Consider the following 16,524-nt stretch of genomic DNA (forward strand, 5'->3'; position numbering starts at 1 on the left):
GTTCATGCCATTTTATAATGTGACACATACTATTTTCCCCCAAAAGACAATGTTCAGGACAAGTACTTGGAAGAAAGTTGTTTTTATAGAAGGGAGAAAAAAGTATTCAATTCATAACTCTGCAGGGCTGCCTGTAGCCATAGGCAATACTAGAGTTTTATGCTTTACAGCTGCAAAAGTAATTGCATGAACATTATCTAAGCAACGATCTTTAATGGATTACATTTTGTTAGCTTTTCATTCTATACTGTAAAAACCCAAATAACATAGAAATGAAAAAAAAAAAACAAACTTGATTTATCTGACTTAGACCTTTGATATTTCTGAAAGACATTTTATTATTCATTGGTTTATTTGAGATACGATCTCAGTTTGTAAATAAGATATAATGTTACTAAGTTGGGTTTAAGCTTACCAAGTAGAAAAATTGTACAAATGGCTTATTTTTATTTGGAAAAGTATTTTCCTTTTGCGTGTTCCGAGGGTGTTAAAATTTTTCAGAGGTGTTGTCTTAGATTAATAATATAATCCAGTACAGGCGCATACTGTTTGTTAAGGTCCATTCATTTGCTTTTCCTATAAACCTTACATTTTATTTGTAGTACATTCTTAACACCTAATCATAACACGATTTTATAAATAGAGAAAGTCTTCAAACCCTGTTGTTTTACTCTGTGGTAACAGTAGCTGGAGTTTTCAGTTCAACAAGGTTTACTTTTGTGTTGTGTATTTTATTAATAAATAACGTACAGTATTAAAATTAGAATTATGACAGCGTGGGACAACTATATTGACTTTTCTTTTTCCTTTTACCATTCTTCCTAAGAGGAGGACCAAGTCTCCTCTTTGAAGTCTTACTGTCCAAGTGTGAACGTAGTCATGTTGTGCCCAAATTGTCTCAAAATTCAGATTAAAAAAACGGTTTTGTTTGAGTGGATGTTCAGGCTTACGCAGATGTGCACACATACTCAGCTGGTAGAGAGGAAGGAAAAGTAGAGAATTAGAAGAGGAAAATACAGGATTTTGTAAGCCTGTAAGCTTGTTTGAGGTTCCAAAACCAAAATTTAAGCGTGCCTTTTGAAATGATAATTCGAACATGAGCTTTCTACAGTGTAGTACTTCATCCATGAAAGTATTTTTCAGTGTCCTTGGAGTAGAAAGTCACCTCTTCCAGTACAAAATCGTTGTACCAAATGTTCAGTTTGATAGATTTCAAAAGATAAATAACATTTATCACTTCACCAATGAACATTTTAAGTACCATCTTAAATAAGATTACGAAAATTGTTCACATTTTATTACACACTGGGAGAAAATGGAGTGGGAGGCAAATAACATTTTTCGGGTTTGTATTGAAGACACGTCTCCATGCCTCCTTCGTAAATGTGGAAAGAGAGGTTATGTTCAAGCAAACAGTGGAGTTGCGATTTAAGACTAACTGATGCCGAAGAATTCATGATTTCTTGATGTTTACAAGAGACAGAGGACAATTTTGCTGTATGGACTGTTTCTGAAATACAGACGTGGTTTATTTTCCACATTTTATTCTGATAGTTACAAAGTGAATGATACTGCTAGTTTTATAGTATGTTGATATTACATTAGTATCCAGTTGAGATCATTGTAATAAACTTTTCCTCCTCTAAAATATAGGGTTAATAACATAAACAGGGTTAATAATATCTCTCATCCTGAATAGGTTTAAGGATTCAGTGAAATAATATTTACCATAAAATAACTAAAAACACAAAATGCAGAAGCTACAAAGTGACATAGTTGGTAGCAAGGGTGTTCTCATCATTGGCTCCTTCTTTTTTTTTTTTTTTTTAAGATTTTATTTATTTATTCGACAGAGATAGAGACAGCCAGCAAGAGAGGGAACACAAGCAGGGGGAGTGGGAGAGGAAGAAGCAGGCTCATAGCGGAGGAGCCTGATGTGGGGCTCGATCCCATAACGCCGGGATCACGCCCCGAGCCGAAGGCAGATGCTTAACCGCTGTGCCACCCAGGCACCCCATCATTGGCTCCTTCTAACGTTTGCTTCACTCAGTGATAACGGAAAAATATAGTATTTTGAGTGTAGTCATTTTGCAGATATGTCCAAAGTTTCTATAAGAAGCATATTTAAATTGTAATGGCTATATGCTTTTATACACTAATATGAAATGTCTTTAAAATAACTCTCAATTGAATGCATGTTTGGAAGTCTGTTTTGGTTTGCAGGTGTATGTAATTCACTTAATAATAGAAAGCATCATCCCACTCTGTCATGTAAGTCAAATGAGGGTTTAGTTTTATTCATTAGCACGTGGATGGGAAAATGTGGGCAGTAGTCAGAGAAGAAATACCAAACACTAACTGTGAGGGTATGAAATAGCAAAATACACTTGTCCACTGGCCCATAGAAATATCAAATTATCCCTGTTGTATATGCTTAAGGCCAGATATCTTTATTAAGTTGCATATGTCTCTAAGTAGATAGAGGTCCTCCAAGATATACTGAGATGGCTGTTACTAATAGTTTATTATAATAAACATCTCTCTGTCTGGAGTTCAGAGATAAGGACTGTATCTATCACAACTGAGTATAATGATTTCCTCTTGTTCCTGCAGTCCTACGGGATGACTTCAGACAAAATCCTTCCGATGTCATGGTGGCAGTGGGGGAGCCCGCTGTGATGGAATGCCAGCCACCACGAGGCCATCCTGAACCCACCATTTCATGGAAGAAAGATGGCTCTCCACTGGATGACAAAGACGAAAGAATAACTGTGAGTATTTAATTCAGCAGTGGGGGCATTTGTAGATCTCACTGTACGTATCTTCACCAAAGAAAAGAGAAGAGTGAAGTAGGTGTTTTTTTTGTTTGTGTGTTTTTTATAAAGGGTTACATTATCTCCCATTTTCACTTCTTCTTTTAAAATAAACCTCTTTCCATTTTCCCTGTATTGACATGAAAATGAGTGAGGAAAACACATGTTGCTTCGTTTGGAGATTAGTAAGAGAAAACTATAATTTTTACTTTAATGTCTTAGACTTAACACATTTATGTCTGATTTAGTTATTATAATTCAGGGCATATCACATCTTCATATGCTACAGTAAAAATTGTTAAAAAATTCAATAATATAGTATGTTTCCAAAGGCCTCCTATGTCACTTCAGGGTGTGTTTTGGTTTTTTTGCTTGTTTGTTTTTTTGGATTTTTTTAAAATCTCTTTCTCCTTTTCAAATGGCTTTTGTGTTCTGTAGAATTTAATATTGTTTCTGAAAACTATAATCTTATTCTGAATGATTGTTAATGATGGATTTATCTCATTCCAAAATAAAATCATGTGACTAGATTATTAGATTTCAAATTCCTGCTGTGATACAAGTAGAGAAATATGCTATCTGGAATAAGGATGCATTTTCTTTTGACATCAGTGATTCCATATGATTTCTTTGTTTTTTCTTTGCTTTTTCTATCTTATAAGGTGTTAACTAAAATACCAAAATAACTGAGCTCTCATTAACTCTATGTTGGGACAGTATTGCCCTTTATAAGTGTCTTTGTTTTGCTGATACTCTGTGTCCATTATGAATTCATTGGCCAAGATTTAAAGGTATTCAGAAGAATATACGTACAAGGAAAAGTCATTGCTAAATGTGTAGAAGAACAATGTTATAACACGGACCACATAACCCTAGTAAATGTTTGCACTATTTCTGAACAGCCAGTTAGCAGATTAGCATGAGGATTAAATAGTGAAAAATAAAATCGAAAAGGTTATGGTAGGCAGGTTTTAGGGACCTTGAAGAAAAAAAAACAAGCATTTTTTTCCTGCAGTGATCTGAATTAGAATGAATCTCTCAAAGGATTTTTATAATTCTAGCAGTTGGGGTGAGAATAGCTTGGCTGTACTTTTAAGAGGTGCTGAAAAGTCACATGGCAAAGTGAACTGTATGGGAAACACTGGTTTGGGGAAGTGAAGTCGAGAGCACAGGGGAGTAGAGACTATAGGAACGAATGCTTTTCTTATTGGTGATGACAGATTCCTTTTAGATTTATGTACAATTAAGATAATATCTGTGCCTTAAAAACATATTTTAAGTCATCTAATGACCACTATCTGTAATTTCCATTTCCCTGCATGAGTGATTCGAACACATTGAAACCATTATTACCCATTTCCTCCTTCAGATCTTTCCTGATTAATTACCTATTTGTGTTTAATATAAATTAACGTTAGAATTCTCAGCATTGGAGATACAGCATTAAGCAGAAATCAGTGAGTGCCCTTCTGTAGTTTATATTCTGTGAGTGTACAGGTAAAACCAAAATAGATGGTATAATATACAACATGCTATATTATAATCAGTCCTATAAAAAATACTAAAGGGGTAGACAGATTAATTAAGATAGGGTAGGATTTCAGTTTTGAATAGGATGACCAGAGAATGCTTCCCAAAAAGACCTGAAAAGATTGAAAAAGGAAACTACACAAGTACCTGGAAAAGTAAAGTAAGTTTAAAGACCCTGACATGGGGACCACTTAACACATTTTTTTTTTTAAAGAGCAAAGTGGTCAGTGGGGGTTGAGCAAAGGCGAGATTGGTAGGAGATAATATTGTGGGAACAAGTAGCCAAACTATAGGAATAGGGATGTGTGTGGGGGGGTGTGTGTGTGTGTGTGTGTGTGTTTTAACTGTAGAACCTTATAGATCTTGTAAATAGGTTGGCTTTTCCCCCTCGAGTGAAGTGGAAAGCATCAGAGGTTTCTCAGCAGAATCTTCTGCTGTCTTGAGAACACACTGAAGGATAATAATGATTAAGCAGAGAGACTAGTCGAGAGCTTTTGCAATAATCTAGGCAAGATGGAAATAGTGTTTGGGATCAGTGTGTTAGGAGGGGAAGTAGGAGTGGTTAAATTCTGGATCTGCTGTGAAGCAATAGCCAACAGAATTTGCTAACAGATTGGATGTGGCTTACAAACAAAGAGAAGAGTCAAGGCTTGCCTTAATTGATTGGTCTGTGCAATTGAAAATATTGAGATGTCATTAATTGTAGAAAGAGAGGATTTGGGGTTGGAAGTATCAGCAGCTCAGTTTTGGACATTGTCATTTTGAAATTCTTATTAGATATCCACGTATAAATGTCAAATAGGCAGTTGGAAACATGAGTCAGAAATTCAGAGTTGAGGTTGAGGCTGGAGAAAAAATTGAGTTGTGGTGGACATAGCAAGTACTCATTACCATGCAATCCTCCCCTCCTTCTGGACAGATGAAAGACTCTCCTTCCCAGTTTCCTTGCTGTTGGGCAGACCAATTTGACTGGTTCAGCTTCATGGGCTGTGAGTGGAAATTAAATGAATTAAATACTAGTGAGTGAGCCTCCAGCACTTTCCTTCTTTGCCGTGTGGCAGCCAAGGAGGACACATGTCCCAAGTAGTACAGCTACAACATGGACACTCAAAGAGCCTGGGTCCCTGAGTTATGGGTACCAAAACTTTCCACCCCACACCTCTGTCTTTCCATGATGGACACATCGAATGAGTGAGCAATCTTTGTTGTATTAAGTCACAGAATATTTGTTACCACTGACTGAAGTAGCTTATCCTGATGGATATGGGAATCATCATCATGTCCATATTATTTAAAAACAGGAGACTGAAATCACCAAGGGAGTGATTTTATGTAGAAAGGAAAAGAGGTCCAATGTTTAGCCCTCAGGGAGAAGAGGCAAAAAGAGCAGTGGAGACTGGGAGTGAGCAGTGAGAAAGGAGGGAAAGCAGAGGGCAGCCAAGCAAAGACAGTGTTTTCGGGAGGTGGCAAAGATGAGACACTTGCAGCTGGTTCATCACATAATAGAAGGACTGAGAATTGACCATTGAATTGAACAACTTGGTGGTCATTCACAGATGACCTTCACAAGAGCACTATCAGTGGAATAGAGGGGTTGAAATCTCACTGACCTGGTTCAGGAGAGATTGGAAAGATCGAAATCAGACACAGAATATGAACAATTTTTTTTTACATTGTATCTAATATAGAAGATAAAAAATAAAGGTGATTGTAGTCTCACATTTTGAAAGGTCAGACTTCCTCTTAATACATGTGTGTCCTTGTATTTTCTGTGATAGTCACAGTTTAAAACTGCTGTGGTAAATTTGATTTTTTATAAATCTCAGAACTTCCTGTTGTATCATATATTGAATTTGAAGAGATGCCATGGTTTATGCCATAATGTTTAATTTATTATTGGGTCTTCATTTATCCTTTGCTGCCCAGAGGGTGCTATCCTGTGAATACAGGGCACCATTTCTCCTACACATTAGTAGTTTAGAGTCAATATAAGAACCACCTCTAATCAGGAATCAAACAATTTAAAGTTGCAGTAACTATGACTGTGAAAAAATGCCAAGATGTTAATGTATAAATAATTTTAAAATCATTTAAATGCTGCCAAAATGATGATCCACGATAGTGTTCCATATGCTAGGAAGTTGTAACATCTGAAACTTTTACTATTTCTAAGACCATCTGTGTGTTTTGGATAAATTATGACTGTTAAACTGATAAAACACTAGAGGTAAAAAAACATATTTATACATGCAGGGAGATGAATAGATTGAAATCAGCAGTTTGGGTTCAAAATCCCTGTTCTTATTTAGATCATAACTGTTTTTGTTTTTGTTTTCCTTTAGGCAAGACTAAAATTAAGTAATTAAAACAAAAATTTCAAACAGAAACACAATGTCTGACGTTTTTTCCAGTTCTTTTTTTTCCCCCAACTGAAAGTAGATTCTTAAGAGATATTGGTTATTAGATATTTTATGTGATTCTTCTTTCCTAAGCTTTGTTTTCAAATAATTGTTTTCATTTCTGTTGTTAAAGTACTTTGCCAAATGTGTTGAGTACAGATGAACAGGAGATTAAAGCACATAATATCTTTATGAAAGGCAAGTAAAGATTGCACAGTTATTGCTACAGTTTTGGTTATAGGCATTTCTAGAGTTCTTTAATGTGGTGGCTTTCTTTGTTGAAAATGTAAAGTACAACTCTCCCAGCTGTGAGAACAAAGACACACCCTACAAAAAAGGGCAAATATGTAATTGAATTGTAGCTGCACCTGTATTTTTGATGTTCTTAAGTCATTTCTTTTTACATTGAGCTGGATTCTGAGCCAAATTTTAGATCTATGATGATTATAAACCAGCAATATATAAATAGCATTTTCTTATTTTCCTACCTGACAGGAGAATCTTTTAGAACTCTTTTGGCACTTCTTTCTTAGAATAATTTGAAGGAGGACTTAGACAATGTTTAGTCTTTCTTCCTTTCTTTTGCTTTTTTTCTAGACATGAGTATTTATACTTAGAGTTAGAAATAGAAGTAGTTAAACTGGCAGGCTGGATTAAATAGATTTACTTCATATGCCTGAGAATTAGTCATAACCATTATTATTAATAAATGAAATTTTCTCATAAAGATGAATCAGAGGACCAAAACCTTTTTTTTTTTTTTTTTTTTTGGTGATGTAGAACATTTGGATATACCTTACAAAAAGTGATATATTTATTTTATTTCATTATATTTTGGAAATTTTTGCTTAAATTCACAATTGTTTTGTAAATGTGAAAAATTGATAATGTTAAAATTAGGGGAAAAAACTATTGAGCACCTGCCTTGTCCCTGCCTGCTACTCTATATTATCTCATTTAATTCCCTTAAAATCTCAATAAATAAGCTTCCCCCCCGCCCCTTTATGGCACACAGACTTGCCAATTAGTCTCCTGGAGAAGGTGATGGTGATGACGATGATGATGATAGTAAACACTTTCTGTATAGCACTTGCCATGTGCCAGGCCCTATTCTAAATACTTTATATATGTTGACACATTTAATCTTGACAATAACCTTGTCAGATAAATACTAAAATTTCACTAATGCAGCAATTAACTCTGAATTGGCTAGGGAACAATTATGTGAGTGTCTGTCTTTTACTCACTAATAACATTTTCTATAGGGTCCTATAGATTTTGCTACAATATAATGACTCTGATTTGCTATCAATGTAGATTTCAACTTAGAATGACAGGAACCTTTAGCTTCTGCTGTAAAATATTATCTTTAGGGGGCGCTGTTTAGCTCTGTCCAAAGAACACACAACTGTTGATCTCGGGGTTGTGAGTTCGAGCCCCATGTTGGGTGCAGAGATTACTTAAAAACAGATCTTGGGAAAAAATGAAATAAAACATTATCTTTATGTTTATAAGGGTCTGGAGAGGTAGTTCACACAGTAAAGGTTATGGTGGTCTTGAAACTGGGACTGGTACAGTTAAGAATTGGTCCAGGGGCACTAGGGTGGCTCAGTCAATTAAGCGGCCAACCCTTGATTTCAGCTCAGTTCATGATCTCAGGGTTGTGGGATCGAGCCCCGCATTGGGCTCAGCACTCAGGGTGGATTCTGCTTTAGATTCTCTCCTCTCCTTCTGCTCCCCACCCCCAATTGCCCCTCTCACGTGCTGTCTTTCTCTGGGCTCTAGAAACCCTACCTCAAAAGATACAAAGATGAGAAATAACTGTTCACACTTGACATTTAGGGAAAGAAGGATTTATATTAAAAAGGATATTATGAATCAGTGAATTTTTCAACTGAATGTGTTTTATAATGAACTGTCCAAATTGTGGATTAGCCAGGTTCGAATAGATCAGCTCTACACATTTCAAAACTCATTGCTGAATAACTAAACAGTTACAAGAAATTATATGATGAATAGGAAATTGAGTTAAAGAAAATATTGTTCATGTAGTGGCTTGGCAATTTTGTGTAGATAACAATAATGTATAATAAAACTAATACTGTAACAGTACAGTGTAAATTGTGAGATCTACCTGGACTCAATTCTGAAATATCAGCTAGTTAGTTTCTTCATAGTAACCTTTGGCTGTCGTTTATCTTGAATGATTTCATTTTACTAGTTAAAAGAAAAGCTTAAAAGACATTCATCTTTTCATGTTTGAAATTCTTAGCTTCTGAGCTAAAATTTACAGATGAATAAAACATGCTTTTTCCATTCTCTTTGTACGTGGCTTTGTGACATAAACATTTTTTAATGACTTGTGTTATTCTTTGTGATAAGCTGTGCCTTGAATTTTTAATTTTTCTTCCTACCTGTTCTGTATGCTCTAGTAGCATGCTGTAAATACTCTGTATGTCTTAAAAGGTTTTTTTTTTTTTTTACTTAACTGAAAAAATAATTTAGATGATGGAGAAATAGTTTTATTATAAATTGTTTCTATCAAAGCCACAGTCAGTTGAAACTACTTTATTGTCAATTTCATCTACTTATCACTTAACTATAGGAAGATTTTTTTATTATTCTTTGACAAATGTAAAAAAAAATTTACAGCATTTATTATTTTAACATGATGAACAAGCGTATTAATAAGGCTTTCATAAGGTGACTTAGATGGGATGGCTGGCCATGCCGGCTTGCTGGAGACTGTCCTGGTATCTGCTTTAAAAATCCCTAGTCTTAGGAAAACCAGGACAGTTGGTCACCCCGAGCCTAGATTGTTTAAAGGAATTGATTTATATATGAATGAAAAATCATATTCATGCAAAGTAAGTTAAAAAATAGAAAGTCAATAGAAGGGTCTTAATCTATATCATTTCTTTCATAAACCAATTAAGGATTTGAAAATCATGAATGAAGTTAGGGAAAAAAGTCAGTTATAAATTGAAAAAAGTATTTAGTGCTTCCCATTCCCATGCTGGGGAGGTACAGTTATTAGAATGCCAGATGTCATCAGTTCTTTTTCTAGTCCTTTTCTGCTTCCTGTGTGTCTTGGTAGGTTTCTTTGATTTCCCTCATTGGTGTGATATTTTGGTGAAAAGCAGCTGACTAACATCCCATCCAAATCCCCAGTGTCCTCCAGATCCTTTACAAATTTGGCATTCGGCCTCTCCTTGCCAATTACTTCCTTTCCCCCAATTCCCACATGTCTCCTTCCTAAGCCATCTGCTCCCTTCTCCCTTCCTCCGATTAGTGCTTTCCTCTGGTCTTCCGATTTCTTTTCTTGTTCTGTGTCTGCTGTTTCCTTTTCCCCTCACCTCCTCTAGAGGAAATCAGCAGACTTAATGCAGCTGATGTCATTGAGCCCCCTTTCCTTGAGAAGTTAAGTTTGTGTTTCTGCAAAATAAATACATAGTTCTGTTGTACGGAGGTCAGAGGAAACTGGTAGAGTCAACTAGAATTTTTTTCCTGTCCATCTTACATAGAGAGTCATGCATATTACATAGTTTATATTTTTTAGACATAAAAAGGTTATTCATGATTTAAATCTGAGTTACATCAGTATAAATCTATAATATGAATCGTGGTACTAAAGAAGGAAGAAATGAGTTCAAAAGTAAATTTATGTACTATCTTACTGTCTTAAATTTCACATTTAACAATTGAAACACAGTGGATTAGTAGAATAAGACACGGTCTTCAGTATTACAATACCACATTATAACTTTGGTTTCCAACAGGTATTAAATGCATGATCTTACCGACATTTGATCTCTATAAATGCCATTGTTTCCACCTGTGACATGAATTGTATAATAATACCTCTATTGGTTCAGTGGTGTTGTGGGAATCCAGTGAGAAACTACATGTTAAATGTCAATGTAAATGGTGACACACTCCCTCTCTCTATATTAGTAATGGACATTCTAGTTATTATTGTTGTTGGTATACCTGCCTGAACTCTGGGTATATTTAGTTATCAAAAACTCCATAGAAAAGGAAAATCAGGAATTGTTTGCGCCATAGCAATTTTAACTTTTCTGAATAAACAAAAAAAATATAAATATATCTGAAAAGAAATCTAGAATTAATATCTCGTCTAAATTTCTATATATATCTGATTCAACATTGTGAGAAAATTCCATTTTCTACAGAATCACCAAGAATATTCAGTTTAGGTGAGTATCATGAGTAAAGAATTTAGATGAATACTGATACTAAGAAACAAATTTAAGTCCTCTGTACATTTTTATTGTGAAATGCAGTGATCAACAGGGGATTCCACAAGAGAATTTAAGCCCTAATGCCCTAAGGCATTCACTATGTGTAACAAATTGACTTTTCTTTCATGCATCTAGTTATGTACAATTCTCCAGGGAGTTGAGAAATGCCGTGATTCAGATGAGGTATGCCGGTTGAGCAAGGCTGGTTTATCTTCCCAAGGAACATCCTGCATCCTTCCCGAAACTTGTAATTCTATTTAAATAGTTATACATATAGTCATGTTTGGACACTGAAACTAGAGAAAAGAAAGCCAGGATTTCAGACCCACTTGTGCAGTCTAAGTCCTCTTATGAAAGAATTGTAATAAACAAAGACATTCTCAGTTCTAGCAGGCAAATTAGTTTAGGTGACAGTATGATTACAAACATAATTCTGGTGAGCATGTGGTTATTGCTCTAGTTTTTCATTATATATGTGTTAGAGATGCATTTAAGACCTTGGATGTCAAGGGCTTGAAGGAACAAATGATGAGGTCTTTGCATATGCTCTTCCCTCTGCCTGGAATGTCCTGACCCCCATATCCTCTTTGTCTAACTCACTCATTTTTTCAGGTTCCAACTTAAATGCAACTTCTACAGACGAGTCTTCTACAAAACCCCGCTCTGCACATCTGCACTAGACTTATCTCCCAGCTATCCTGACCTTTGCCTTTTACTAAGTATTCTTCTTTTAATCTGTTAGCAATCCTTATTTGTAAATTACTCCTCTAACATACAGAAGATACTTGAGGGCCAGCGATATTCCCTGTCTGTCTTCTGATAGGAGCTCAATATGTATTTCTTGGGAAAAAATTAAATGAATGAAATATAAATCAGAATAATGTTTTCTAGCACACCTAGAATTGATAAGTTGCTCATCTGAACATACTTGATTTTATATCCCTACATACTTTATGTGTTTATTTTCTTATTCCCCTATAAAATGGAAAGGAGGTATCATTGACGCTATTTCTTTTTCTAAAAGCATGGTTTTCATCAGCTTAACAGGAAGTGAAGGAAGAGCTACTATGCAAGTTAGTTCTGTGTGTAACTGTATTTCTCTAAGTGTGACTGACAGATACAGAATTTTACAGATGGAGCTGACTTGCGAGATTGTGAATAGGCAAACTCCTTTATGTTTAAGAAGAAAGGGGGAGCCAGGGGATTTGATTTGCCCCAAATCTCTTCATGAATCTGTGTTGTGAGTCAGGAGGAAGAGCCAGACCTCTCAACACCAGATCTCTTCCTGTTCTGATTTTTCCTGTGACAGACTAGACCTGATCAACTCTTCTAAAATAACACTTATACCTGACTAAGACAAGTCCTAACACAAAATCCACAGGTAAAGTGTTTTACTGGATTCATTTCATATAATTTTGCCACTTGTTTTATGTCTCAAATTCAGTATTTCCTATCTTGGTAAGTATAGAAAGTAGTATCTTCAATATATAGGGTTTAAAAAATGCCTCAGCTTATTTATCCATTGGGCACAAACATCACCTTGTGTCAATTTGATTAATAATTCTGAACATCTTCTGGCTTTATCAGGTGTGTTAATGAGGATGTATCCAAGTTAGGGGCACCTGGGTGGCTCAGTCGTTAAGCATCTGCCTTTGGCTTAGGTTATGATCCCAGGGTCCTGGGATCGAGTCCCACATCCGGCTCCCTGCTCAATGGGAAGCGTGCTTCTCCCTCTCCCACCCCCCCCCCCGCTTGTGTTCCCTCTCTTGCTGTCTCCCTCTGTCAAATAAATAAATAAAACTTTAAAAAAAATAAAAAAAGAATGTATCCACGTTCACCTTAAGTGATTGTGGTTGCCTCTGAATCTAATTAAAAAGATAAAAAATTGGGGCGCCTGGGTGGCTCAGCCATTAACTGTCTGCCTTTGGCTCAGGTCATGATCCCAGGGTCCTGGGATCAAGCTCTCCATGGGGCTCCCTGCTCGGCGGGAAGCCTGCTTCTCCCTCTCACACTCCCCTTGCTTGTGTTCCCTCTCTCGCTGTTTCTCTCTGTCAAATAAATAAATAAAACCTAAAATAAATAAATAAAAATTAAAAATATAAAATAACAATTTAAATAGTAAGTTAAGCCTAACTTATGGCCATCTTGGGAAATTCTCTCCTTTTTTTTTTTTTAATTTTAATTTAATTTTATTTTATTTTAAGTAAGCTCCACACCCAATGCAGTGCTTGAACTCATGGCCCTGAGGTTAAGAGTTGCATGCTGTACCAACTGAGCCAGCCAGGTGCCCCCGAAGCTCCTCTTTGAAGATACACTAACAACTAGACCTTGACCAAGTCCTTTAATTATCAACACTATTAAGATAATTAAATCCTCCCCGATTGCTTATTAGGATTATTATGAGAATCAAACCAGAGCAATGAAAGTGTTTTGAGGACTATGAATGATAGCCTTATTGTAAGGTGTTATTTTAAGTACTTCTGTCTTGATTTTCAGTTAATGTTCATTCTGCATTGGTATTTAAAACTTGGAGAGGTAAGAGACCAGTGATTTTTAACTTCAGAATGAAAAAGAGCCCTTTTGAATTAGATATTCAGTGGACAAAACAGAACAGAAAACAAGAAAAAACACTGATTAAACTGTGCTATGCCCTGTTTTGATCAGTTTTTAAGTGTGCATCAAATATATGAGTCGCCTTCTCTGGCATCTACGTTTAAGGGGCTCTACAATTTATGGACTGCTTGCCCATTTTTGTCTAGGTCCCTTAAGACACCTTGTTGTAATTCCTAATAAAGTCCTCATACGTCTATGTAAACTCATTCAACCATCACAGAGAGGGCGCAAGTAGGTTTGGAAGCAAAGTTACTGTAGCAGAGGCTAAAGACTGCCAGATAATGTATTTTCTACTTCAACAAATAGTCTTTGGTTCAGGAAACAGGAAATGATACACTATAAAATTTTCAAGTTTCCTCCAAGTAATGTAATGAACGTCCCTATGAGTACAAGTCCTAACATATGTGAAAAATCAGAATAATCTTGAACAATTTTGTTATTGTACAATGTTGATGTTTTATCCTGTTTTGCGTTTCATGCTGATTGTCAGAACTCTTTTAAGTCTCTTGAGATGATTCTGGCTTTCTGATTTTTTTTCCAAACAGGTTTCCTTAAAAACAGTTGTGAATATTTTTCTAAAATCTAATCCCACCCAAATGTTGGTTTCAGCCAAAGCAACATTAGAAGACATAGTGGAGGACCTAGCAGATCTGCCCAAGCCACTTTCCGTACGGAAATCTGCCAACTGCTGAACTCACTGGGCTGAAACCTAATGTGGATGTACGCTGCTGGTTAGCATCCATGATCCTTCAGTCAGAGTAGACCTTCCAGAAAGTAATGGCTGAGACATTTGAGTCATCAGCTAAAGAAAAGTTGTACCTCATAATTCAAAGTAATTATCAATTGTGTATACTAACCAGAAGTATTATAACTTTATGAAATGGACACACGTGGTCAGATGACAAAGCCCATAATAAGAATTTCAGATTAGTTGGGTATAGTAATCGAGAAAGCAGACTTAAAATGTTGTCCCTCCCCCTCCCCCACCTGCCTTTTTTCTCCCCTTATAATACATGCTTACTCAAGCAGCTGTGTTTCTTCATTTTCCAAGACTTTGATATACTTGATCGGGCTGTTTCGTTCCTCCAAATAGCCAAGGACTAGTGAAATTTTACTACTGTCTGGGAGTACTTTCTTTAATTTTGGGTTAGTGTAGTTTGCCAAATTAAAGGTTTAATCTTTTGTGGCTTCAAGGATGGTGCTCTAACCAGCTTATATATATATATATATATATATATATATATATATATATATATATATATATATATATATATATGATATTCTATTAATCACAGATGAAATGCTTCTCTAAAGATACAGTTTTAAAATTTATCTTAAAGCATTGCTTATAAATCTTATCTGTAATTTGGAAAACATTTAAATGATAGCAAAATACATTTTTGTAAATTCTCTGTTTTAAAAAAAGTTGACTTTTCTTATTGCTTATTATTTTTGTGTTTGCGCAGGATGACCCAGACTTCACTTGTTTTCTGTGTACCATAGGCAGAATGAATTGTAATCTTAAAAGCAAAGTAGTAGATTGAGAAGTGCACTTGATTGTACAAGGCATTCTTTCCGTGTTTTAACATGGTCCAAGATGCAGAAAGCAAAGAAATTATTTTAAGCCTTAATCCCCCCTTAAAAGGGAGTTGGGATTTCTTTTTCATTATTTGTAACTGGCTAAGATTGACTCTATCTATTTCTCAATCTTGTGCGTGTTATCACTTTTATTTAAGGATACTCTCTCAAAGAAGAATCCCAAATCTTATGCTGAGGCTGATATCTAAACTAATGCTGCTTTTGCATTTCTTTTGTTTGAAGGATAGATGCTTTCAAAGCACTAATATTCTCTTGGTAACATCTGACCACTTCAATTTTATCTCCTTAAACCCGAAGAATTTGATAATATGATAAATAGTACACTTGTAAAATAATCTGGTATGCATTAACAAAATTACTAACAGATGGCACAGGTTTTCTCTTCTTAAATCTTACAAATCTAGGTGATCATGAGTCTTTAAAGGCTGATCACAGTAGAAACAGGCTCCTGTTAAGAGCATCATCTTGTGGGAAAATTTCAAGAGCAGTTGAACTCAATATGGGTAAAACTGGTTGAAAATAATGGAAATTTGTTTCCTTGGGTGGATAACGTGTAATTTGCTCAGGAACCCAGCATTTCATATTTCTTTGTCTTTGAACATTCATGGTGTCATTCTTTTCTCACCTAGACATATTACACCACCATATTGCCCCACGCATCATGCTTATAAAAGATTATGTCAGATTTCCTCATCTTTATTAGGAGAGCTTATAAATATTCTGTTTAAATTATAAACATGCCATGATAGTAAGTGCATGTTTATATGGGGAAAGAAGAACTATTCCTCTGTGTAGGAACTAATATAAAATATTTACCTAACTACACTTTACTTGCAAAGAACACATGCAGATGTCAAGTGTAAACATGCACATTTTCCCCCCTGGCAGCCAGATGGATTAAGGGCAATTAGGTTGGATACCAGATCAGTCAGGTTGAAATACGGAGTCAGATGGAAGGAGGGCCATCAGTCTAACACGCTCAGGCAGTCCACCAATAACACCTATTTCTTTGCCATGCCATTAAATCGTGGGCTCTATGCATTTGCAAGATATTGCTAATTTATAGTTTGTGGTGTGGGATGCAAAGAAAATATGAATTCCTGCTTTTTGTTCAAAACCTTTATTTTGGACCTGTGGAGAATAAGCTCCAATCCACTTACTAAATGGTGTAGAACAAGTCTCTGATATTCTCGGAGCCTTAGTTTTCTCGTCCCCAAATAGGAAAATATATTTTCCTTTGTGAGACTGTTGTAAAAATCAAAGATGATGAATGCAACAGTGTCGTGTATATAGCACCAGTTGATACAT

General features: G+C 35.6%; 1 protein-coding gene across 1 annotated transcript in view; it reads left to right on the plus strand.

The window, feature by feature from the left end:
• ROBO1 (roundabout guidance receptor 1) overlaps positions 1–16,524 on the plus strand; it is a 764,830-nt gene that overhangs the window by 623,958 nt on the left and 124,348 nt on the right. The window contains exon 4 of the mRNA XM_087861719.1: positions 2,614–2,771. Coding sequence (XP_087717845.1) covers positions 2,614–2,771 — 158 coding nt within the window. The remainder of the gene's footprint in view (positions 1–2,613; positions 2,772–16,524) is intronic.

The sequence above is a fragment of the Ursus americanus genome, chromosome 4 (assembly GCF_024610735.1).
Source record: "Ursus americanus isolate L20-20 chromosome 4, mUrsAme1.1.p, whole genome shotgun sequence".
Lineage (NCBI taxonomy): Eukaryota > Metazoa > Chordata > Mammalia > Carnivora > Ursidae > Ursus > Ursus americanus.